Genomic DNA, 26,273 nt, shown 5'->3' with positions numbered 1-26,273 from the left:
GCCGTAAAGCGCGAGGCTCTGCCGTTGCTATGGGAAACCTGGCGAAAAGCAGGAAGTGCTGAATTGTCATTGACAGCAGTGCAGATTTGTGTTTACTTCTGTATTTATGAAACTCTAGTGCAATAACTTAATGACAGACAGCTTATTCTTCTCAACGGAACAGATATTGACCACGTAACCCGCCCTCGGAGGAACATATGATCGAGGTATCGTGTTCAAATTATTAGTAAAGAGAGTCTGATGTAAGAACTAGCCTCGCTAGCTTGCACTTTGACTCAATTAGTTGTTTACTTTCTCATTTATATTGTGAATGAGCTGAAATGTATTTCATAGCTTCATTCAGCTTTGCCTCCAACAGTTTTTGGTGCAAAATCAGCTTTCGAATCCCATGTTTAAACACTACTAGCAGGTTAAATACTGTAGAAACATTAACAACTTAGCTATTGAGCTCATAGTCAGGTAATGTAATCTGATGGAGGTCTAGGAGGCATATAGCACAATTAAATAAACATCTGGCGTTGATTTTGTCTATGCATGGATTATGCAAATATAAACGTCATTATTCACGTCGTGATTCCGGAATGTGCCTTGATGTCTGTCACTTTCAGGTCTTGTTGTCTGTAGTGTTACTGAAAGGCTAATCCTGATGCAGTGGCATTGCATCTTTATAAATGAATCTTTCTTGTTCTCACTCCAGGTTTGAGGGATCTGTGAAGAAAATGAGCCGAAGCCGTAACCCTCCGCAGAAGGGCCAGGGGGCCGCCAGGGCCAAACAGGTAAAACACAAGATGAGATGAGTCATGAAATCTCATCTGTAAAGTCAGCAAAAAAATGGAAATTCACCCTATTTATTTTATAAATGCATGTTATACACTAGCTGAGCAAAAAAAAAAAGTTGCTGTTTGGATTTAAATAGGCAAACAACATCAAGAGGTGCATAAAATTTTGGTCAAAATCTTGAATGGACAATGCAAGAGTCCATCACTCTGTAAAGTCTCCTCCAGCACATCCCAAAGACTTTCAATGAATTTAAAGTCTGGACTCAGAGGAGACAATTCATGTGTGGAAATGATTCTGCATGCTCCCCATTCTTTCACAATCTGAGCCGGATGAATCCTGACATTGTCAACCTGGAATATGGCCATGATGTGTCTTGCTGCATGGTTGTTTAAGAAATGAAACGCTACACACTCCATCAATTAGGGTTGGAAGAACTGTTGCCAAACATATAGCATGCTAGAAACGTAATAATCACTGCAATAATGATCCAATCATAGACTCTTAAGCATTTGCCTATTTAAATCCAAACAGACACTTTTTTTGTGGCCAGGCAGTTTAGATCTAATAGTGAACAATTAATCTGATCTTGTTTTTTTATATTTAAAATAAAAACTTCAAAATAATAATAAAAATATTTAATAGTATCTCAATTTTACCAAAATAACACTGGCTCTCCGTCCTCACGTGTAATCAGATGGGACTGCTGTTGGATTTGGCTCCTGATGGCGGGCTGGATGAATCCGGGGGAAATGAGGAGGAGTTAGAGGCGGAGCTTCTGGCCTTGATGGGGGGAGGAGGAGGGAGGGGCGGACCAGCGGGCAGGAAACCTGGAGGAAAAGGTGAGGACACCAAACATTATGTAGATATGACCTCTATTAAAGTCCCCCGTAATCATTTTATCCCTTAAAACTCATCTTTGATCACCAAAATTACATAATTAATAGTTTTTTCATGTCTTAAAAATAGCTTGAATGTAACTCGACACCCTTGCCTAATTTAGTATACGTGGTTCTATGAGCCCCGCCTCCACTCACTCGCACAGCTCAGAGATTCACTCGTTGACGATCACACGTTGATCTGATTGGTTACAAGGTAGTTTGTGACATCAGAAACACCAGCGATTTCAAACTGTGTTTTTGAGACTGTCTTTGGTTCACTGCAGTTTTAAGGAGAAAATACTCAGCAATGGTGTCGACTTATGAATTTACACATGGTTTGTCTTAAAGCATATTAAAAACACCACATAGACATATAAACAACATTAAAAGCTTGATTTTCACCACAGGGGGACTTTAACAATTATAACCATGGAACCATGGAAGTTCAAGTTCAGATAACCATTTTCCATCATCTTTCTCTCTTTTTTGCATCATGTAGCTCCGCTGCCCATGGAGGACATTGATCGTATGGCCGCTCTGTGTATGAAAGATCTGGACGAGGACGGAGACGATGATGGTGATTTGGAGAACGATGCTGATCTCCTGGTTAGGCAAAAACCTTCTTGTCTTTACGTCCACTGCATGGGATATGATGTTTCTCGCATGAAGAGATTTTCACTAAAGTCGTTTTTCAGGCCGAGCTGAATGAGGTGTTGGAAGGCGATGAGGAGCAAGTGGTCAGGAAACCCCCTCCGTCACCAGCACCTCCTCAACGCACAAATGCAACGCCCCAGTCCACAACCAGCCTGGAGTCTCGACTGAAAGAGCGCTTAGACATGTACCAAACGGCCATTACCAACGCCAAGGCATCGGGAGAGACCAGCAAAGCTCGGAGATACGACCGTGGACTGAAGGTGGACCATATCTGAGAATAAAGATAGATTTTTTTTGATGGCCACTTCCAATATCTGAGAGAGCAGGGTGGCTGCTGTCAAAATAAAAGTCCCGCTCAGCTCACTTATCAGTCAAACCTTTTCGGATGATGCAATAATTTAAATTGACCAAATATCTTGGCGATATAGATATCTGTCGAACGCCATGTCAAACTTTCTGTCCTGCTAATTTTTCCTCATGTTTCAGTATTGCTCTGTAACATGTTCTCCTTGTTTTTAGACTCTACAGTCAATGCTGACGTCAGCTAAAAAGGGGAAACCCATCAATGAAGACGAGATTCCTCCTCCTGTGGCCACTGGTGGAAAACCCTCCGCTGATTCGCAGGCAGAGCCAATCGGAGAGCAGGAAAAACCTGCTCCAGCAAACACACCCCCTCAGACGGCCAACGTGAAGCCAATCGCTCCATCCAAACCTCAGTTTCTACAGCCTCCATCACAGAGACTGACAGCCGTAACGCCCGATACACCAGCCATATCACCCCTCACGCCCAGCCAGCCCAACACACAGCACTCAGGTACAAACACACTGAATCTCATTTAACTTTAAAAAAGCCGTTACTGTACACATTAGTCACATTTGTGTGCGTTTCAGAGCTCAAAGCGAGTATATTAAGCAGACAGAGAGAGTATAAGCTGGCAGCCATAAAGGCCAAACAGAGCGGAAACACTGACCAAGCTAAACAGCTCTACTCAGTGTCCAAGGTAAGAGAGTCTCACCGATTCATGATTAGTACGTGTCATTTAGGCCACATTTACATTCGTTTGTTTGTTTCTCTTCACATTTTATGCAAGAGCGCTATCGTTTATTTGGAAAAAAACGAATAGTTTTATTCAGCGAGGATGCATTAAAGTGACAGTAAAGACCAGCGATATTATTATAATAAAACAAAAAGCATAAAAAAATCGTTTCATGAAATAAAATAAATGTTAACTGAAATAAAATCAAATATTAAAAGCATTAAATCAGCTAGTTTTTCATTTTGTTGAGCTTGATATAAAACTGAAAAAAAGATAGACATTTACTTTTTTTTAAATAAAAATAACAAAAGCACAATAAAATGACTAAAACCTTTTAAACTGTATTAAAAATTAAAATTAAACCGAAAAAAAACCTAAAAGTGATCTCAGTGTTACTTAAATGTTATATTTTTAAAGACATTTAAAATGTTACAAAAGATTTTATTTCAAATGCTGTTCTTTTAACTTTCTATTCTTTTGAAGTCCTGAAATCAAATGTATCGTGGTTTCAACAAAAATATTTATCAGCAGAACTCTTTTCAACATTGATAATAATCATAAATAATGTAATGATACTGAAAATTCAGCTTTGATCCCAGGAATAGATTACATTTTAATATACATTCACATAGAAAAGAGCTATTTTGAATTGTAATAATATTTCACAATATTACTGTGTTTTACTGTATTTTTGGTCAAATAAATGCAGCCTTGGTGAGCAGAAGAGACCTCTTTCAAAAATATTTAAACATCTTACCATCCAAGTGTAGGTCTATTATTGTGGACTGTAGATTTACACAACACTAGGTCACAGTTAACCACCGCAACAACTATGACACTCCTTTGCTGTCTGTCTCTGCGTTTCCCACAGAGATTAGACTCGCTGGTGGAGACTGTTGACCGAGGGGAGTTTGTGGACATCAGCTCACTACCGCCCCCTCCTGGTACATCCTTACCTCACAGATCATCACTAGCCCCAGTTGCATCCTGGTTAGTTTATTCAGATATTGATGAGAGTCTCTCTGTTTCAGCTGAGGTCGAAGTGCCACGTTCAAACCCTCCCCAGCTGTCCTCTAAACCAGACGCCCCTCCTGCTGCCCCAGAACCAGGTGAGAACGAGTGTGTCGTTGATGAAGCGCGGTCTAGATATCAGTTACACTGTATATGAACGGATGTGTGTGTGTGTTTCAGCTCTCTCTGCTCCCCGGAGCGTCGCCGAGGCCTTACAGCAGCGCATGGACAAATACAAAGAAGCTGCAGAGAGCGCCAAGAGCAAAGGAGACGACCGCAAAGCACGCATGCACCAGCGTATTATCAAGGTAACACACGTGAGGAGTCACATGTGTATAACAATATTACAAAAAGCCATTTCTTTAACTTCTTTTGTGTGTGTGTGTTCTTCACTTCAGCAATATCAAGACGCCATTAAAGCTCATAAAGCAGGACGGCCTGTGAATCTGGCAGATCTTCCTGTTCCACCAGGTAATGCTTGTGTACTTGTTTGCAGCGAGGGCCACTTTCCTGCAGAGTTTGGCTTCAAACTCTGATCACACACCTGCCTGTGGCTTTCTAGTAATCCTGAAGACCTTGATTGTGTTTGATTAGGGTTTGGAGCTGAACTCTGCAGGACAGTGGCCTTTCTCGCCTTGGCTTTTGGCTTGCTTAGTTGGGGTCATTTAATATCCAGCAATAATATTTAGGGATGCACCGATGCATCGGCTGAACATCGGTAACGGCCGATATTTGCCTCGTTAACTGCCATCGGGAAATAAAAATGACATTCGCCGATGTCACATGGGCGTCAGTTTGGTTTGATATGCTGGGGACAGAGACGCATTCGGAAGTGCATTTTCAGAAGTGCTGGGTACAATGACGCATTTATTCATTTATTTTCTATGAGAAAACTCCTTTTCTCGAGAAAAGAACGACCATATGGTGTGTAGCAGAAGAAGCGGCGGAGTATGCATGATCCGCGAGTGCTGAAGACGTTCTGCACGGCTTTGATGGGTGCGCAGGAGGACACAAATGGGCGGCGACTGCTTCTTCCAGTGGGGGGAGCTTTTCCCTCAGCGCCGTCAACAGATAGAGCGTTAACTGTACACACCGCCGCCGACTTGAGCTGCAAAGAAACTCTGGCCTCCCTGTCAAGGACTCTTGTCAAAAAGTACGGGGAAGCTTGACCGCTCTGAATAGTGAGTGAGAGCGCGCGCGCGGTCGGGGCTCTCTCTCTCTCTCTCTCTCTCTCTCTCTCTCTCTCTCTCTCTCTCTCGCAGAAGAGCGCGTGCGCGCTTAAAATTTAATATTTTGGTATGAACATTCACCCGTGTTTTTTCCCTCATAAATGCGAACACGAAAAATAAAATGAATATTATGATGTTTTTTTTGTTGGGTCAGACAATGATTACCAAATTTCTCTCTCATATTGCTCTTCATAACAACTGAAAAAGAACTTATAAATAAGGTTATAACTGTCAACCAGAAAGTGACATTAAAGGTTTTTTTTGTTTCGTAAATTGGTCTGATTGAATTTGTGCTCATTCTAGGATAGTGTGATCAAGAGCCGAAAGACTTGTATGTTTCCGTGGCACAAAAGAAGGAATAAATAACAAAAAGAAAAAGCATCGGCCATCGGCCAAGTTGTTATGTTAAACATCGGTATCGGTATCGGCCCAGAATTTCCCAATCGGTGCATCCCTAATAATATTGCTCTGCCTGCATTGACACCATTATATGAGACCTGAGCTGGACGATGACATCACGGTTTACTCCAGAGCTGCTATATATGTAAATTAACGAAATTAAAAACTTTTTTTAAACAAAAAATTAACCATCACTGAACTTACTTAAGCTGGACTGTGACGCTGTTTTCTTCTAGAAACAAACTTTGTTGCATTATCTTCCTGTTATCTCTGTAAAGCTGCTTTAAAACTGAATCTGTATTGTAAAAAGCGCTGTATGTGACTTGACTTGACTTGACAGTGGCCCTCGAGGGACAAAGTTCAGCAGAAAAATTTGAGATCACAGGAAAGTCCTCACAATCATAGTTGTAGATGGTTTGTGTGCCTCTTTTGATGTTGTGTGTGTGTGTGCATGTCAGGTTGTCCTCCACTGCAGGGCACCGAGGGAGGCAACCAGAACTTTATGGGCGTCCTGGAGACAGCCATGAAACTGGCCAATCAGGACGAAGATGCTGACGCGGATGAAGACGAGGAGACACACAAGGTTAGTGAAGCATCTAGAACAAAGATGAGCAACTTCAGTCCTGCAGAGTTTGGCTCCAACTCTAATCAAACACACCCGAACAAGCTAATCAACATCTTCAGGATGAGCTGTGTTTGAAATCGCCCAGCTATATCCTCATTCACTATTCCCTACATCACTCCACTAATATAGTCCACCGGAAGGAGGGAATTCAGACGCTGAGTGCCGCAAGGGCTGCCTCTTTTCAGAATCAGAATCAGAATCAGAAAGAGCTTTATTGCCAAGTGTGCTTGCACCCACAAGGAATTTTTCTTGGTACTGAAGCTTCCAGTGCACATATACAAATACAAATACAACAAGAAACATAGTAATACAAATTCTAAGAATAAAATATATAAAAAAATATATATAAAAAAAATTGTATAAAAAGTAAAAAAAAAAGGGGTCACAGTTGGGTTTAGTCTGAATAAACATTTACAGATTATGAACATATTTACAGTATTTTGAGAAGTATGAATAATATAAATATAAATATCACCTGAGTTAGAGAATATTACACTAGACAGTGGGAGTCTAGTGCATGTTACAGATTATGAACATATTTACAGTATTTTGAGTTAGATTGTGCTGTTTAATAATCATTTTAAACTTATCAAACTGGCAGCTCTAGGAGTAATGAAAAGATTTATCTTGAACTCTATGGAAACTAGCATGTATAATCCGTAATTAAATTAATTAATTAATAATCAATTAAAAAGGAATTTATACCTGTATGATATTACGCTGTACCCACATTGGACCAGCGGTTTGTAAAATGGATGGATGATTGATTCAGTTGCGGGCGACATCTTCTCCTTATTGCGGTGCATTGTGGGATTGAATGAGTGCACTTGATAACGTCCACTATGGTTTTGGACACCACTACAAATAACTGTCCCGTCAAATAGTGCCGTATTTAAGGGTTTAGGGGGCGATTTCAGACACAGCCCTGGAAACTACAGGTAGGAGTTAAATCAGCGATGGAGCTGAACTCTTCAGGACAGTATCCCTGACTCCCTCCAGGACTGAAGATGCCCATCCCTGATCTAGAAAATGTGTTTCAACCTGATTCTTCATCGCTCTGTTTCCGTGTAGACATCAGCTCCGCCTGCCGTTCAGAAATCAAGAGCTCCCGCTCCTCCGAAAGCCCCGTCCACCGCAGGGACGCCCACTGGCTCCACAAACACACCCAAACCAGGAGGGAAAGGTAGGCAGAGTTCATGTAGAGGCATTGATGACATGCATGCGCTGATGTGTAATGTGTGTGTGTGTGTGTGTGTGTGTGTGTGTGTGTGTGTGTGTGTGTGTTGTGTTTTGCAGCCCAGCAGCAGCTGGATTTCCTGATGATGCGCAGACAGCAGTTTGTGAAGGCGGCTTTGCGCTCTAAAGAGATGAAGGACATGCAGGGAGCCGCGCAACACCTCAGACACGCTAAAGGACTCGATGCCATGATCAATGCCGCCAAGTCCGGACTTCCTGTTGACATCACCAAGGTTTGTGAATTTATGATGCTTTTCACATTTCCAGGGTTCTCAGAAAGTCATCATAGTTGGGCAAACTTCTGTAGTGGCGAACAAAAACTACAACAAATATCTCTTTTGTGTTATCATTTGCTCCGATAGAAAAAGAAAAATCCACGACAGGGTTTCCATGTCACTCCCTCAGCTGTTGTATTACAAGCACTATATGATAAACACAGCGATAAATGTCGGCATGAAAGGAAGTTGCAATAGTCTTTTCTTCCCTATTGTGATGTATATCCTAGTGAAACGGCTTCACAAACATGAACAAATGTAGGGCGGGTGGGGAAACCTGTCACTCACATCAGATCCACCAATAGCAAACCACAACCATTTAATCAATTCCTCACGGACAAAATCAAGCCCCGCCCTCGTCATCAGAGAAGAGAAGAGATGCAGGAAGAGGGAGAGGAAGTTATTCTGATTCAAGATTATGAGGAATATGAATTAGACACAATAATGATGAGCACAGATAAATCATTAATAAGTAATATTCCAAATCAAGAATTGTCCATTTTGATTTCATGCTGAATTTAACTAGTTTTCTGTAATTGAATGCCAAGGGAAGATCATTAACAATGTTATTAACTGTGGAAACGCGTCATCACAGTGTTTAATAATTTGAGTAATTGATTGGTTATAAAAATAAGCTTTATTTTTGGTAATAGTTTTTGGCTAAATGAAAACTTAAGTAAAAAATTAATTTCGGTCATCACTAGTGTGAAGTAAGTGTTTGAGAAAAAGTAGATTATTTTCAGCCTCCGAGCTCGTCGCTCATCTAAACTGTAGCGTCTGCTCACCAACAAGATCTATCTCCTGTACCTGGTTTCCAATGTAGTGGCATTCAATGCCTTTGTCACAGTGGTGTGTGTGTGTGTGTGTGTGTGTGTGTGTGTGTGTGTGTGTGTGTGTGTGTGTGTGTGTGTGTGTGTGTGCAGGTGCCGGGCGCTCCGGTCAGTGAGGAGGACTACAGACTGTCTCAGTCTCGCTCGTCTGCAGTGTCCCCGCGCTCGACTGAACAGTACACACAACTCATGGAGAAGCTCAAACTGCAGCACGAGGTCAGTGTCACACAGCGACTCGTACATCTGACTCCTGTAGAGCGGTAACCACAAACGCACGGCTTATTAACGTCTAACGATTGATGTTTCCAGAAATGCCTGGCCTACTCGCAGCAGTTCACTCATATGGGGAATGTTGCTGAAACTGCCAGGTGTGTGTTTTCATTCATCTTGATGCTGTGTGTTTGTGTTAGTGAATGTCTGTTTAGATTTTTACATCCGGTAAGCTGAGTTTTCAGGCGTGTTTTGAGTGATAAACGTGCACTACTGCATTAAATTGATCAAAAGTGACAGTGAAGACATTTATAATGTTACAGAAGATTTTATTTAAAATAAATGCTGTTCTTTTGAACTTTCTGTTAATCAAAGAATCCTGAAAAAAATAATGTATCAAGGTTTTTACTGTATTTTTGATCAAATAAATGCAGCCTTGGTGAGCAGAAGACCCTTTAAAAATCTTGTCGACCCCAAACTTTTGAATAGTTGTGTATAAAATATAAAACAAAACAGAAAGATTTTGTCGTATTTACCTAACTAAGCACTAAAAGCGCAATTTTTAAACATAATTTTAATAAATTAATGTGCAGGGTTTTTTTAAGTACTGTTGTTGTTGTTTTTTACACATTTTTTGATTGATACAAACATATTTTTTACACATTAATGATGTAAAAAGTTAACCATTATATAAATTAAATTGAATTCATAAAAAAAATTGTTTTATTAAATAAATATTTTAAATCTGTTAGAATGAAAGTTCTAAGCATAAATACTAATATAAATCTTAAAGTGAAATTTCAAATCTTGAGCTAGCCTTAAAGGAGAAGTTCACTTTTAAAAAAACTTTTGCTGATAATTTACTCACCCCCATGTCATCCAAGATGTCCATGTCTTTCTTTCTTCAGTCGAAAAGAAATTAAGGTTTTTGATGAAAACATTCCAGGATTTTTTCACATATTATGGATTCCATTGGGACCCAAACGGTTCAAGGTCCAAATGACAGTTTCATTGCCGCTTCAAAGGGCTTTAAACGATACCAGACGATGAATAAGGGTCTTATCTAGCGAAACGATCGGTCATTTCAAAAATAAAATAAAAAGTTGACGTTTTATAAGCACAAATGTTCGGCTTGCTCTGTTCTGTGATGCGCGTTCGTGACGTCACGTAATACGCAATTACGTTGAAAAGGTCACGCTTGAAAAATTGAAGAAAATGTTCTTTTTGGCTTTTTAATATTAAAACACTCAGGATGCGCACACGAAATGGGCATTTTAAACGATAAACTGACACAAATACATTTGAAAATGTTTATATGGTCCTCCTTCCGCACATTTGTAAACACATCAAACTTGACCTTTTCAACGTAATTGCGTATTACGTGACGTCACGAACGCGCATCACAGAACAGAGCAAGGCGAACATTTGTGCTTATAAAACGTCAACTTTTTATTTTATTTTTGAAATGACCGATCGTTTCGCTAGATAAGACCCTTATTCATCGTCTGGTATCGTTTAAAGCCCTTTGAAGCGGCAATGAAACTGTCATTTGGACCTTGAACCGTTTGGGTCCCAATGGAATCCATAATATGTGGAAAAATCCTGGAATGTTTTCATCAAAAACCTTAATTTCTTTTCGACTGAAGAAAGAAAGACATGGACATCTTGGATGACATGGGGGTGAGTAAATTATCAGCAAAAGTTTTTTCAAAAGTGAACTTCTCCTTTAATAAAGTGTATCTGTGTCAGATTTTGCTAACGTTGTAGAGACTGAATGTCCCACATGGACAGTAAAGCCTTAAATGACACACACAGTGTGAGCAGCGAACAGTCCCATGAGGAAGACTTAGTTTGTGTTGTAGGTTTGAGAAGCTGGCAGAGGAATGCATGAGTAATATTGAAGTACTGAAGAAAGCTCACGCTAAAGGCCGACCAGTACCCAAGTACCACACGGAGGAGCGCACCCTCAACACCGTCAAGTAAGAACACACACAAACACACACGTGTGTCCGTGAGGAAGTCCTGCACAGAGTCCCTAAATGTCTTCATCTCTGTGTTTTATAGGATCTTTCCTAACCTGACGTCCAATGACATGGTGCTGACCATCGTGAAAGGAATCAACCTGCCCACTCCTCCAGGTGTGTGTGTGTGTGTGTGTGTGTGTGTGTGTGTGCAACTAACTTTGTGAGGTATGTTGAAAAATATTTGTGTTTTCTATGTGAATATCTGTTAAACTGTAATTTATTCCTGTAATCCAAGCTGAATTTTCAGCATCATTACTCCAGTCTTCAGGGTCACATGATCCTTCAGAAATCACTCTAATATGCTTCTAATTCTTCTAAAGAACAGCATTTATTTGAAATAGAATGTTTTGTAACATTATAAATGTCTTTATTGTCACTTTTGATCAATTTAATTGTCACAACACATCCTTTTCTGAATAAAAAATAGTAATTTGTTAAGAATATAGAATTTTACTGACCCCAAACTTTTGAATGTTATATATAGTCTAAATATAGTCTGAGGAAATAAATAAATAATGATATTCTGTGACAAAATCCTGCAAATGTTGTTTTGGTGTTTTCTCCAGGAGTTTCTGCCAACGATCTGGATGCAAGTGTGCGCTTCGAGTTTCCCTTCCCCAGTGCGGTACGCAACACACCCACACACTCTCTCACACACACACACACTCTTTCACACACACTCACACACACACATGTCTGACACTCTGAACACAACTCATTTATGATGGAGGACAAAAAGAGCCACAGTTTCTTCCTCGATTGCAGCTACTTCCATTTTATTACAGATATCTTGTGTTTCCTAGGAAGTGATGATTTTGTTCTTTTGAACACATAAGATGGAAACGCTGCTTTATTCTCAAATGTTTTATGCGATATTGCAGTTATAAGTTAAATTCACAACTTTGAACTTTGAAACATTGTCTATTGTGTGTATTGTTTTCTTAGGAAGAAGCTCAGAGAGACAAAACCAGCACTGTGAAAAACACCAACTGTCCAGGTACACACACTTCACTCACTCACACACACTCGCTCACACACACACACGGACTGTCTGTTAAACAGGTGGCAGCATTAGATGACAGTCTCTGTGTGTTTCAGAGTTTAAGGAGGAGTTCAAGCTGAACATCAAGCGAGATCACAGAGGCTTTAAGAGGATCGTACAGGCCAAAGGCATCAAGCTGGAGATCGTTCACAAGGGGTGAGGACACTGTAGTTCAGGCAATCCAGATCACATTCCTCCACAACAGAGAGGAAACTGCTAATAATACTAATAAGTATTAAAAAAAAACTTGTTTGATTTTTGCATTGTGACAATTAAGGAAATTCTCATCGCTGTAATATATCTGGATGTTTATTTTTTTGCTTAGTTTTGTTTTGTTTTCCAAAATCATGTTATTGTCAATGATTATTCTCAATACTCTAATTTTGTGTGTGTGTGTGTGTGCACGCAGCGGTCTCTTCAAGACGGATAGAGTGGTGGGAAGCGCTCAGCTGAAGCTGGAAGCCCTGGAGAACCAGTGTGAGATCCGAGAGATTATAGACGTGAGTGATTCACACAGACTCACACTCACGTGTCACACGCGTCACACACACACACAAGCCTGTGCTGCTGTTGCAGGTGCTGGACGGGCGTAAGGCGACGGGGGGGAAGCTGGAGGTGCGAGTGAAGATCCGCGAGCCGCTGGGAGGAGTTCAGCTGCAGTCGGTGACGGAGAAGTGGCTCGTCATCGACCCCATCACACCTTCACCTGAGAAAAACAAGGAACGGGTGCGAGAGGCTGTTTTTATTACACACAGGATGTACAATAAATAAAATGATTTAGGGCCCTATTTTAACGATCTGAAACGCAAGTATCAAACACGAAACGTAAGTAACTTTGTGGGCGCATCTCGGGCGCTGTTGCTATTATACCGGCGGGATAAATGACTCTTGGTTTGGGCGTAACGTGAAATAAACCAATCAGAGCGTCATCTCACATTCCCTTTAAGAGCAGGCGCGCTTGTTCCATGGCGGCTTGCTATTATAATGGCGGATTTGCCAGACGCGCGCCAGGAGCGGTTCACAGCCGAGGAGACCGACGTTCTCGTCAGGGCCGTAAAACACAGGGAAGTGACATTGGGGATGGAGAAACACACCCAAATTAGCTTCGGTTAAACAGGCGTATGATGATTTGGGTAAATGTGTAAGCTAGATTTATAACTATTTTTTCACATCTTCATGGACACAACAATGATTTCCCTCGTGTGGAATATTTTTCCTTGTAATTATGTATGGTTTGCAAAAATTGCAAACTGCTGCGTCTGTGTGTAGATGAGAGAAGCAAAGTGTATGTGCGTTGTGCACACGCTACATTATGGCCAAGCATGCGCCCTTAAAATAGCATCTGAACGCGCCACTGACTTTAGACTAGGTTTTTCCTGGTCAGTGGCGGAATTGTTTTCTGGAACTGGAAAATAGCACCAGGGAACGTTTGCGCGGGAACACGCCTCCTCTTTTCGCTGAACCGCCCCCAGGAGCGCAAGTTCATTCCCTAAATTTACCAACGTGCGTCTGTGGAGGGAAAAGTCCACTGTGCGTCAGGTGTAAAATAGGAATGATACATGCGTCGGTGTACAAAGTAAATTGCGCTGGGTGCAAGATAGGGCCCAAAGTGTTCACACTTTATATATATATATATATAGTGTAGGAAACTCAGAAGCAAAGACCAGGAGAGCAGGATTCTTCATTGAGAACAGGAGCTGTCGGTGGCTGCAGTCATCAGGTGGAGGCAGTATACATTGTAGTTTATATACATTTAGAGGGCAGTGCTTAGATATGGAGACAAAGCACCTTAAAGCATGCAAATGAAGTATCCAGGTTTAGGAACCCGCCCTAGACTCTAGAGCGTTACCAATCCTAATCCAATCAGCATAATTATTCAATGACTGGGACAGGGGCTCCAGGAGCCATTCAAGACAAAGGGTGAGAGTCCCAGTAATCTGACTCATTTAACTTACAATAGAGAGAACAGGACTGGCAGGAACCTCTGCTTATCAGCTTATATCATCATCATAACCTTACATGCTGAATTCAGTGTGCTCCACCTTAGTCTTTCATGTTATGTAAGGACATAAGATCAGCAGATCTTATACAGATTCTTACATTTGTAACCCCACACTAATGAAAAATTAATGATACATCATGGTAGTATTTGTTATACTGACTAAAAGAAAAGAAAAAATTAGAATATTCAGTGTTTTTAGTAAAATTTTTAAAGTATTTTAATTTATTTACTGTCTTTTTAAGAGTTTTTTTTATTGCAAAACAATATACCGTACAAGACAACAAAGTTCAAATGAGAGAACATGTGAGAAAATATGATGAAACTGAACATTTTTCAAAAACCTAATGTTTTTTAATCTTGTTTAATTTTGTTATTTTATTTTACGTTTCTATAAATCATAAACCATTTTCTTTCCAGCAAGCGCCGTCTCCAAGATCCAAACCCCAAAACGATCATGACAGGAACTCGAAGCCAAGGTAAAACTGAAGCCGATCGGACGACAGTTATTGCATGTTATTCCGTGTGTCTATGAGTGTGTTCACGTGTGTGTGTCTCTGTTTCAGCTCATCTATGAGTGTGTTCACGTGTGTGTGTGTGTGTGTGTGTGTGTGTGTGTGTGTGTGTGTGTGTCTGTTTCAGCTCATCTATGAGTGTGTTCACGTGTGTGTGTGTGTGTGTGTGTGTGTGTGTGTGTGTGTGTGTGTCTGTTTCAGCTCATCTATGAGTGTGTTCACGTGTGTGTGTGTCTCTGTTTCAGCTCATCTATGAGTGTGTTCACGTGTGTGTGTCTGTTTCAGCTCATCTATGAGTGTGTTCACGTGTGTGTGTCTGTTTCAGCTCATCTATGAGTGTGTTCACGTGTGTGTGTGTCTCTGTTTCAGCTCATCTATGAGTGTGTTCACGTGTGTGTGTCTGTTTCAGCTCATCTATGAGTGTGTTCACGTGTGTGTGTGTCTCTGTTTCAGCTCATCTATGAGTGTGTTCACGTGTGTGTCTCTGTTTCAGCTCATCTATGAGTGTGTTCACGTGTGTGTGTCTGTTTCAGCTCATCTATGAGTGTGTTCACATGTGTGTGTGTGTTTCAGCTCATCTATGAGTGTGTTCACGTGTGTGTGTCTGTTTCAGCTCATCTATGAGTGTGTTCACGTGTGTGTGTCTCTGTTTCAGCTCATCTATGAGTGTGTTCACGTGTGTGTGTCTCTGTTTCAGCTCATCTATGAGTGTGTTCACGTGTGTGTGTCTCTGTTTCAGCTCATCTATGAGTGTGTTCACGTGTGTGTGTGTGTGTGTGTGTGTTCAGCTCATCTGTGAGTGTGTTCACGTGTGTGTGTTTCAGCTCATCTATGAGTGTGTTCACGTGTGTGTGTGTGTTTCAGCTCATCTGTGAGTGTGTTCACGTGTGTGTGTCTCTGTTTCAGCTCATCTATGAGTGTGTTCACGTGTGTGTGTGTGTGTGTGTTCAGCTCATCTGTGAGTGTGTTCACGTGTGTGTGTTTCAGCTCATCTATGAGTGTGTTCACGTGTGTGTCTCTGTTTCAGCTCATCTATGAGTGTGTTCACATGTGTGTGTGTGTTTCAGCTCATCTGTGAGTGTGTTCACGTGTGTGTCTCTGTTTCAGCTCATCTATGAGTGTGTTCACGTGTGTGTGTGTGTTCAGCTCATCTGTGAGTGTGTTCACGTGTGTGTGTTTCAGCTCATCTATGAGTGTGTTCACGTGTGTGTGTGTGTGTGTGTGTGTTCAGCTCATCTATGAGTGTGTTCACGTGTGTGTGTTTCAGCTCATCTATGAGTGTGTTCACGTGTGTGTGTGTGTGTGTGTTCAGCTCATCTGTGAGTGTGTTCACGTGTGTGTGTTTCAGCTCATCTATGAGTGTGTTCACGTGTGTGTGTGTGTGTGTGTTCAGCTCATCTATGAGTGTGTTCACGTGTGTGTGTGTGTGTACAGCTCATCTGTGAGTGTGTTCACGTGTGTGTGTGTTTCAGCTCATCTATGAGTGTGTTCACGTGTGTGTGTGTCTCTGTTTCAGCTCATCTGTGAGTGTGTTCACGTGTGTGTGTGTGTCTGTTTCAGCTCATCTATGAGTGTGTTCACGTGTGTGTGTGTGTGTGTGTGTTTCAGCTCATCTATGAGTGTGTTCACGTGTGTGTCTCTGTTTCAGCTCATCTATGAGTGTGTTCACGTGTGTGTGTGTGTGTGTGTGTGTGTGTGTGTTCAGCTCATCTGTGAGTGTGTTCACGTGTGTGTTTCAGCTCATCTATGAGTGTGTTCACGTGTGTGTGTGTGTGTGTGTGTGTTCAGCTCATCTATGAGTGTGTTCACGTGTGTGTGTGTGTGTGTGTGTGTGTGTGTGTGTGTGTACAGCTCATCTGTGAGTGTGTTCACGTGTGTGTGTGTTTCAGCTCATCTATGAGTGTGTTCACGTGTGTGTGTGTCTCTGTTTCAGCTCATCTGTGAGTGTGTTCACGTGTGTGTGTGTGTCTGTTTCAGCTCATCTATGAGTGTGTTCACGTGTGTGTGTCTCTGTTTCAGCTCATCTATGAGTGTGTTCACGTGTGTGTCTCTGTTTCAGCTCATCTGTGAGTGTGTTCACGTGTGTGTGTCTGTTTCAGCTCATCTATGAGTGTGTTCACGTGTGTGTGTCTCTGTTTCAGCTCATCTATGAGTGTGTTCACGTGTGTGTGTGTTTCAGCTCATCTATGAGTGTGTTCACGTGTGTGTGTCTGTTTCAGCTCATCTATGAGTGTGTTCACGTGTGTGTGTCTGTTTCAGCTCATCTATGAGTGTGTTCACGTGTGTGTGTCTCTGTTTCAGCTCATCTATGAGTGTGTTCACGTGTGTGTGTCTGTTTCAGCTCATCTATGAGTGTGTTCACGTGTGTGTGTCTCTGTTTCAGCTCATCTATGAGTGTGTTCACGTGTGTGTGTCTCTGTTTCAGCTCATCTATGAGTGAGTTCACGTGTGTGTGTGTGTGTGTGTGTTCAGCTCATCTGTGAGTGTGTTCACGTGTGTGTGTTTCAGCTCATCTATGAGTGTGTTCACGTGTGTGTCTCTGTTTCAGCTCATCTATGAGTGTGTTCACATGTGTGTGTGTGTTTCAGCTCATCTATGAGTGTGTTCACGTGTGTGTGTGTGTGTGTGTGTGTTCAGCTCATCTATGAGTGTGTTCACGTGTGTGTGTGTGTGTGTACAGCTCATCTGTGAGTGTGTTCACGTGTGTGTGTGTTTCAGCTCATCTATGAGTGTGTTCACGTGTGTGTGTGTCTCTGTTTCAGCTCATCTATGAGTGTGTTCACGTGTGTGTGTCTCTGTTTCAGCTCATCTATGAGTGTGTTCACGTGTGTGTGTCTCTGTTTCAGCTCATCTGTGAGTGTGTTCACGTGTGTGTGTCTCTGTTTCAGCTCATCTATGAGTGTGTTCACGTGTGTGTGTCTCTGTTTCAGCTCATCTATGAGTGTGTTCACGTGTGTGTGTCTCTGTTTCAGCTCATCTATGAGTGTGTTCACGTGTGTGTGTCTGTTTCAGCTCATCTATGAGTGTGTTCACGTGTGTGTGTCTCTGTTTCAGCTCATCTATGAGTGTGTTCACGTGTGTGTGTGTGTCTCTGTTTCAGCTCATCTGTGAGTGTGTTCACGTGTGTGTGTGTTTCAGCTCATCTATGAGTGTGTTCACGTGTGTGTGTCTCTGTTTCAGCTCATCTATGAGTGTGTTCACGTGTGTGTGTGTGTCTCTGTTTCAGCTCATCTGTGAGTGTGTTCACGTGTGTGTGTGTTTCAGCTCATCTATGAGTGTGTTCACGTGTGTGTGTCTCTGTTTCAGCTCATCTATGAGTGTGTTCACGTGTGTGTGTCTCTGTTTCAGCTCATCTGTGAGTGTGTTCACGTGTGTGTGTGTCTCTGTTTCAGCTCATCTATGAGTGTGTTCACGTGTGTGTGTGTGTCTCTGTTTCAGCTCATCTGTGAGTGTGTTCACGTGTGTGTGTGTTTCAGCTCATCTATGAGTGTGTTCACGTGTGTGTGTGTCTGTTTCAGCTCATCTATGAGTGTGTTCACGTGTGTGTGTCTCTGTTTCAGCTCATCTATGAGTGTGTTCACGTGTGTGTGTGTGTGTGTGTGTCTCTCTGTTTCAGCTCATCTATGAGTGTGTTCACGTGTGTGTGTGTCTCTGTTTCAGCTCATCTATGAGTGTGTTCACGTGTGTGTGTGTCTCTGTTTCAGCTCATCTGTGAGTGTGTTCACGTGTGTGTGTGTGTCTGTTTCAGCTCATCTATGAGTGTGTTCACGTGTGTGTGTGTCTCTGTTTCAGCTCATCTATGAGTGTGTTCATGTGTGTGTGTGTTTCAGCTCATCTATGAGTGTGTTCACGTGTGTGTGTGTGTTTCAGCTCATCTGTGAGTGTGTTCACGTGTGTGTGTGTTTCAGCTCATCTATGAGTGTGTTCACGTGTGTGTGTGTCTGTTTCAGCTCATCTATGAGTGTGTTCACGTGTGTGTGTCTCTGTTTCAGCTCATCTATGAGTGTGTTCACGTGTGTGTGTGTGTGTGTGTCTCTGTTTCAGCTCATCTATGAGTGTGTTCACGTGTGTGTGTGTCTCTGTTTCAGCTCATCTATGAGTGTGTTCACGTGTGTGTGTGTCTCTGTTTCAGCTCATCTGTGAGTGTGTTCACGTGTGTGTGTGTGTCTGTTTCAGCTCATCTATGAGTGTGTTCACGTGTGTGTGTCTCTGTTTCAGCTCATCTATGAGTGTGTTCACGTGTGTGTGTGTGTCTCTGTTCAGCTCATCTATGAGTGTGTTCACGTGTGTGTGTGTGTGTGTGTGTGTGTGTGTGTGTGTGTGTGTCTGTTTCAGCTCATCTATGAGTGTGTTCACGTGTGTGTGTCTCTGTTTCAGCTCATCTATGAGTGTGTTCACGTGTGTGTGTGTGTGTTCAGCTCATCTGTGAGTGTGTTCACGTGTGTGTGTTTCAGCTCATCTATGAGTGTGTTCACGTGTGTGTGTGTGTGTGTGTGTGTGTCTGTTTCAGCTCATCTATGAGTGTGTTCACGTGTGTGTGTCTCTGTTTCAGCTCATCTATGAGTGTGTTCACGTGTGTGTGTCTCTGTTTCAGCTCATCTGTGAGTGTGTTCACGTGTGTGTGTGTCTCTGTTTCAGCTCATCTATGAGTGTGTTCACGTGTGTGTGTGTGTGTGTGTGTGTGTCTGTCTGTTTCAGCTCATCTATGAGTGTGTTCACGTGTGTGTCTCTGTTTCAGCTCATCTATGAGTGTGTTCACGTGTGTGTGTGTCTCTGTTTCAGCTCATCTATGAGTGTGTTCACGTGTGTGTGTCTCTGTTTCAGCTCATCTATGAGTGTGTTCACGTGTGTGTGTGTCTCTGTTTCAGCTCATCTATGAGTGTGTTCACGTGTGTGTGTGTGTGTCTGTCTGTTTCAGCTCATCTATGAGTGTGTTCACGTGTGTGTCTCTGTTTCAGCTCATCTATGAGTGTGTTCACGTGTGTGTGTGTGTTTCAGCTCATCTGTGAGTGTGTTCACGTGTGTGTGTCTCTGTTTCAGCTCATCTATGAGTGTGTTCACGTGTGTGTGTGTGTGTGTGTTCAGCTCATCTGTGAGTGTGTTCACGTGTGTGTGTTTCAGCTCATCTATGAGTGTGTTCACGTGTGTGTGTGTCTCTGTTTCAGCTCATCTATGAGTGTGTTCACGTGTGTGTGTCTGTTTCAGCTCATCTATGAGTGTGTTCACGTGTGTGTCTCTGTTTCAGCTCATCTATGAGTGTGTTCACGTGTGTGTGTCTGTTTCAGCTCATCTATGAGTGTGTTCACGTGTGTGTGTGTCTCTGTTTCAGCTCATCTATGAGTGTGTTCACGACGTGTGTGTCTGTTTCAGCTCATCTATGAGTGTGTTCACGTGTGTGTGTGTCTCTGTTTCAGCTCATCTATGAGTGTGTTCACGTGTGTGTGTCTCTGTTTCAGCTCATCTATGAGTGTGTTCACGTGTGTGTGTGTCTGTTTCAGCTCATCTATGAGTGTGTTCACGTGTGTGTGTGTCTCTGTTTCAGCTCATCTATGAGTGTGTTCACGTGTGTGTGTGTGTGTCTGTCTGTTTCAGCTCATCTATGAGTGTGTTCACGTGTGTGTGTCTCTGTTTCAGCTCATCTATGAGTGTGTTCACGTGTGTGTGTGTCTCTGTTTCAGCTCATCTATGAGTGTGTTCACGTGTGTGTCTGTTTCAGCTCATCTATGAGTGTGTTCACGTGTGTGTGTGTCTGTTTCAGCTCATCTATGAGTGTGTTCACGTGTGTGTGTGTCTGTTTCAGCTCATCTATGAGTGTGTTCACGTGTGTGTGTCTGTTTCAGCTCATCTATGAGTGTGTTCACGACGTGTGTGTCTGTTTCAGCTCATCTATGAGTGTGTTCACGTGTGTGTGTCTGTTTCAGCTCATCTATGAGTGTGTTCACGTGTGTGTGTCTGTTTCAGCTCATCTATGAGTGTGTTCACGTGTGTGTGTCTGTTTCAGCTCATCTATGAGTGTGTTCACGTGTGTGTGTCTGTTTCAGCTCATCTATGAGTGTGTTCACGTGTGTGTCTCTGTTTCAGCTCATCTATGAGTGTGTTCACGTGTGTGTGTGTGTTTCAGCTCATCTATGAGTGTGTTCACGTGTGTGTGTGTGTTTCAGCTCATCTATGAGTGTGTTCACGTGTGTGTGTGTTTCAGCTCATCTATGAGTGTGTTCACGTGTGTGTGTGTCTGTTTCAGCTCATCTATGAGTGTGTTCACGTGTGTGTCTGTTTCAGCTCATCTATGAGTGTGTTCACGTGTGTGTGTCTCTGTTTCAGCTCATCTATGAGTGTGTTCACGTGTGTGTGTGTGTTTCAGCTCATCTATGAGTGTGTTCACGTGTGTGTGTGTGTTTCAGCTCATCTATGAGTGTGTTCACGTGTGTGTGTGTTTCAGCTCATCTATGAGTGTGTTCACGTGTGTGTGTGTCTGTTTCAGCTCATCTATGAGTGTGTTCACGTGTGTGTGTGTTTCAGCTCATCTATGAGTGTGTTCACGTGTGTGTGTGTCTGTTTCAGCTCATCTATGAGTGTGTTCACGTGTGTGTGTGTGTCTGTTTCAGCTCATCTATGAGTGTGTTCACGTGTGTGTGTGTCTCTGTTTCAGCTCATCTATGAGTGTGTTCACGTGTGTGTGTCTGTTTCAGCTCATCTATGAGTGTGTTCACGTGTGTGTCTCTGTTTCAGCTCATCTATGAGTGTGTTCACGTGTGTGTGTCTGTTTCAGCTCATCTATGAGTGTGTTCACGTGTGTGTCTCTGTTTCAGCTCATCTATGAGTGTGTTCACGTGTGTGTGTCTCTGTTTCAGCTCATCTATGAGTGTGTTCACGTGTGTGTGTCTCTGTTTCAGCTCATCTATGAGTGTGTTCACGTGTGTGTGTCTGTCTGTTTCAGCTCATCTATGAGTGTGTTCACGTGTGTGTGTCTGTTTCAGCTCATCTATGAGTGTGTTCACGTGTGTGTGTCTGTTTCAGCTCATCTATGAGTGTGTTCACGTGTGTGTGTCTGTTTCAGCTCATCTATGAGTGTGTTCACGTGTGTGTGTCTGTTTCAGCTCATCTATGAGTGTGTTCACGTGTGTGTGTCTGTTTCAGCTCATCTATGAGTGTGTTCACGTGTGTGTGTCTGTTTCAGCTCATCTATGAGTGTGTTCACGTGTGTGTGTCTGTTTCAGCTCATCTATGAGTGTGTTCACGTGTGTGTGTGTGTTTCAGCTCATCTATGAGTGTGTTCACGTATGTGTGTCTCTGTTTCAGCTCATCTATGAGTGTGTTCACGTATGTGTGTGTGTGTTTCAGCTCATCTATGAGTGTGTTCACGTGTGTGTGTGTGTTTCAGCTCATCTATGAGTGTGTTCACGTGTGTGTGTCTCTGTTTCAGCTCTCCTCCGCAGTATAAACTGCACAGCTTCAGCCTGCTTCACTACGACAAAGAGAGACTGGAGTGGAAGGTGTGTGTTGGTGCTGTTGACTGTAGATATGCAGATATGGAGTGTATCATGAGTCAGTGTGTGCATCTCTTCAGATCAGTGAATATAAGAAGAACAGACGAGATCCGTCGGAGCTGGTGAAGCAGCACATGGACGTCTGTCAGCGACTGCAGTGGCAGAAATCATTCCTTGAGAAACACCCGGCAGCGCTGACAGGTAACACACACCACCAGCTTTAACAGAGGCGGCGCTGGCACAACTGTAGAGTCATTAAGAAAGAAAATCACATTTCTATTAGGAAGGATGCATTAAATTGATCAAAAGTCACAGTAAATAAATACATATATAATGTTACAGAAGATTTCTATTTCAAATTAACAAACTTTCTATTTATCAAAAAAATCCTGAAATCAATTGAGTCACTGTTTCCACATTAATATTTATCAGCACAACTGTTTTAAACACTGATAATAATCAGAAAAGTCTCTTGAGCATCAAATCCTCATATTAGAGTGATTTCTGAAGGATCATGTGACCCTGAAGACTGGAGTAATGATGCTGAAAATTCAGCTTTGATCACAAAGATAAATTACAGTTTAACAATATATTCACATAGAAAACACTTATTTTAAATTGTAATAATATTTCCCAATATTACTGTTTTTACTGTATTTTTGATCAAATAAATGAAGCCTTGGTGAGCAGAAAATACTCATTTCAAAAACATTTTATAAATCTTACCGACCCCAAACCTTTGAACAAGAGTAGTGTACATAATTACATTAATTATATAAATACATAAATAAGTAGCACACCACACTCTAACATTAACAAATACCTCTTGAAATAATGAATACAATTATTTGGTCCATTTATTAACTTTGTTCATGTCTGAATAGTAGTGTAACAGACACATTTTGTACATTTACATGAAATGCAACTATGAAGAAAATAAAGAAGAAAAAAAGTCAACAGCTGAATTTCACAAAATATCTATTTTATTACAGAAAGGAATATGAAATGCTGCATGTGGACTGCTGGGAATAATACTGACTGATGATTCAAATGGATCTGTGAATCATTTTTTAAGTGATTCATTGAAATGAACTGTCTGAATAAACCGATTCACTAGCATGAACTGATGTTTCCAGCGCTAAAATGATCAACAACAAGACAGATCGTCAATAATGTGTTTCTGTCTGTGTCTCAGAATATGAAAATGTGCTGCGGAAGTTCATTCACGCTCTCTCGGATTCAGTCAAAGTGTTCTCCAGCCAAGGCAACAGGGTGAGCGAAACCACACACACACACACTCACACACACTGCAGTGATAAGTTTGTATTTCCTTCTTGATTGTCTTCCATCAGGAGTGAGTTTTCCTATTTTCCCTCATGAAATGTCCCATTGCACTCAGAAACACTTGACATGGCTGAAGTAAAATGGGTTGTGAATGTTGTGTGATTGTTGAATTGAAACACTCGAGCGCAGATGTTTCATCAAAACTTTGTGACGTGCCTTTAAACCCGGCAGACGCTGGATGCCACATTTGCTCGTAAAGAGATGAAATAATTTCCTGATTTGTGAATCAGTCAGTTTGATGAAAGCTAAAGAAGTGTTGTTGTGTCTCAGGATGCAGCGAAAGACGCTCTCGGCCGGCTGAAGATGGTGGAGAACGAGGTGTGTGTTAAACCTGCAGTCTGTCAGTGTCTCGGCTCGCTCGCGTGTCCTGTGAACTCACTGTCATTCTCTCCCTCACAGCTGGAGTCTGTCAGGAAGAAACGGGCCGTCAGAGAGTGAACAAACTCTTCACACACTTCTGAAATCACGACAATATAGATGAATCGTGACAGATGTGAAGGAGCTGCAGAGGGAAACACTACTAACACACACACTCACTCAGACAAACACACACACTCTTACTCACTCATACACTACACACACACACTCAGACAAACACACACATTCACTCATACACACACACACACACACTCATATATACACACACACACACTCAAACACCGACACTCACTCACTCACTCACACACACAGACACACACTTACACACATGCACACACACTCAGACTCACAGTACACTACACACACGCGCACACACACACACACACACACACACACACACACACACGTCTTGCGTTGCTGCTCTCCATCACTCTGCGGCTCAGAGCATCAGAAACTCCTCGGTGTGTTTCTGTAAGGACAGACGTATATGAATGTTTCGAGTGAGATCAGACTCTTCTCACCTTATGCAAAAATGAAGATTAATCATAGACTATTGGGGAATCTCACAAAACCCTTCAAGATGCCTGGCTCATATTTCACACCAAAATCAAAAGATTAGAAATTATATTTGGCATAAAGCAAAACAAGATTATTTTAGGACCATTATGACTTTTTTTTATTGCATTGTGGCTTTTTTTTATGATAATTAAGCACATTTAAACCATAATGTGAAAAATGTATATATAATTTAAATTGTAAAATAAGCAAACATGATGGTAATATTTGCTGTAGTACATTTATTTTTTCATTCAAAATTGAAATGGATTAAAAAAATATTCATTAAAAATAATTATGTAATAAGGAATAAGAATATATATACACACACACACTAATGTGTATTATGGGGAAAATTGTGCTTAATTTTCAATTCAAATGGTCTTAAAATTATATATTTATATAGGTTGTGAAATATGACTGTGAGATTCCTCCTAAATACTTTGTAAATAAAATAGATACAATCACGGTTAGAGTGACAGACGGTCATTCCCTCTGACAGAGTCGTGTGTGTAACTAGCACTACAGAAATGAAATTGATATTTTTATTATAAGCTTATTGTTCTTTTTGGTCTTCCATCTCCTATCATTCTCTCTCTCTCTCTCCCTCTCTCCCTCTCTCTCTCTCTCTCTCTCTCTCTCTCTCTCTCTCTCATGTACAAGTGCTGTTAATCTGGGGTCTATAATAGCATCTTTACAGTAATCTGTGTCCAACAATATTCCCAGATTAGGATAATGCCGCTGCACGGCTGGGATATGGGAATAATCTCAGCACTCCAGGGAAGATGTTCAAGTGTGTGTGAGTGTGTTAGATAGAGGAGATGCGGATAATATCCCATAATCGCGGATTATCCGCACCCCGCTGGAGAACAGACGTGAGAGAAAATCAAACGGGGTTCATTGTGAGGGGGTTCGGGTGTGTGTGTTTGATCAAATCCAGTGAGTGTGTATAAAGAGGTTTCGTATCTGGGTGATAATGAAGGAAATGTGATTTTGAGGTTGTGTGTGTGTGTGTGTGTGTGTTGATTCAGCATGTTTTAGGGAAGCTGTCGCCTCTTTTTCTTCACTTGTCTATTTCAGAGTCAAAAGGGCATCAACTTTAACCCCTGAACGTCACAATCAGACCCCCGTGTTGTTTGTGTAGAGCAGAAACACATTTCTAGATCTCAGTGGGTTCAGTGTGTGTGTGTGACTCAGTCAGTCAATATATCAACTCTTTTATGGGGGTTTTTGTTTGTCTTTTTGTTTTTCATTTTAAGTGTCAGACATAAATCTGTCTCGTTTCCATTTATTGCTCTCATTATTTTAGTTTGGTGTCTGAACCCCATTAGCCTGCCTTCGTCTTCATCATCCTCATTCACTCCAGTATGTACAGATGAGGTTTATTATCCACATATTGAAGGCAATCACTGCTAATGTATTAATGTATGTACTGACGTTCTGATGATGGGTCTATTTTTAAAAAGCTGCATTAATTTGTTAATGTGTCTAATGGCTAATAATTAAAAAGAAAAGTTGAGCTAAAAATGGAAATTCTGTCATCATTTAAGGCTCGTTCACTGCATGTATGATAATAATAGCTTTAATTCTATGAGAAAAGGGAAGCCACACCACAACATCATTGGAATCGCTTTAACAACGATTTTGAACATCAACAGCCAATCAGAATCCACCCTGCTTTAACGAACTCGAGCATCGACAGGCGACGAAACAGAACGATATCATCCTCCGTTGGTGTGCATGCTAGTTATAGTTATCGTTATCT

The 26,273-nt window shown here is 41.7% G+C and overlaps 1 protein-coding gene across 2 annotated transcripts; it reads left to right on the top strand.

Annotated features, from left to right (window-relative positions):
• Window positions 1-50: 50 nt before the first annotated feature.
• Window positions 51-26,035, top strand: cc2d1a (coiled-coil and C2 domain containing 1A). Of its 2 annotated transcripts, XM_082163292.1 has the most exons (29): window positions 51-206; window positions 698-776; window positions 1,475-1,619; window positions 2,158-2,264; window positions 2,354-2,572; window positions 2,832-3,126; window positions 3,204-3,313; window positions 4,221-4,293; window positions 4,381-4,458; window positions 4,541-4,668; window positions 4,759-4,831; window positions 6,447-6,571; window positions 7,685-7,796; window positions 7,910-8,082; window positions 9,048-9,170; window positions 9,264-9,322; window positions 11,027-11,143; window positions 11,229-11,302; window positions 11,755-11,813; window positions 12,134-12,185; window positions 12,287-12,386; window positions 12,640-12,730; window positions 12,807-12,956; window positions 14,650-14,708; window positions 22,168-22,237; window positions 22,312-22,432; window positions 23,427-23,503; window positions 23,846-23,893; window positions 23,975-26,035. In XM_082163292.1, the coding sequence occupies exons 2-29, from the start codon at window positions 720-722 to the stop codon at window positions 24,011-24,013; spliced, it is 2,934 nt and encodes a 977-aa protein (XP_082019418.1). In that variant the 5' UTR covers window positions 51-206; window positions 698-719; the 3' UTR covers window positions 24,014-26,035. The 2 variants fall into 2 exon arrangements, 1 of the variants encoding a protein (XP_082019418.1); XR_014204219.1 differs by lacking the exons at window positions 22,168-22,237; window positions 23,846-23,893; window positions 23,975-26,035.
• The last annotated feature ends 238 nt before the right edge of the window (window positions 26,036-26,273 follow it).

This window comes from Leuciscus leuciscus (genome assembly GCF_965113295.1).
Source record: "Leuciscus leuciscus genome assembly, chromosome: 3".
NCBI lineage: Eukaryota > Metazoa > Chordata > Actinopteri > Cypriniformes > Leuciscidae > Leuciscus > Leuciscus leuciscus.
Note: the sequence above shows the minus strand (reverse complement) of the source record. Positions and strands in the feature narration are given on the sequence as shown.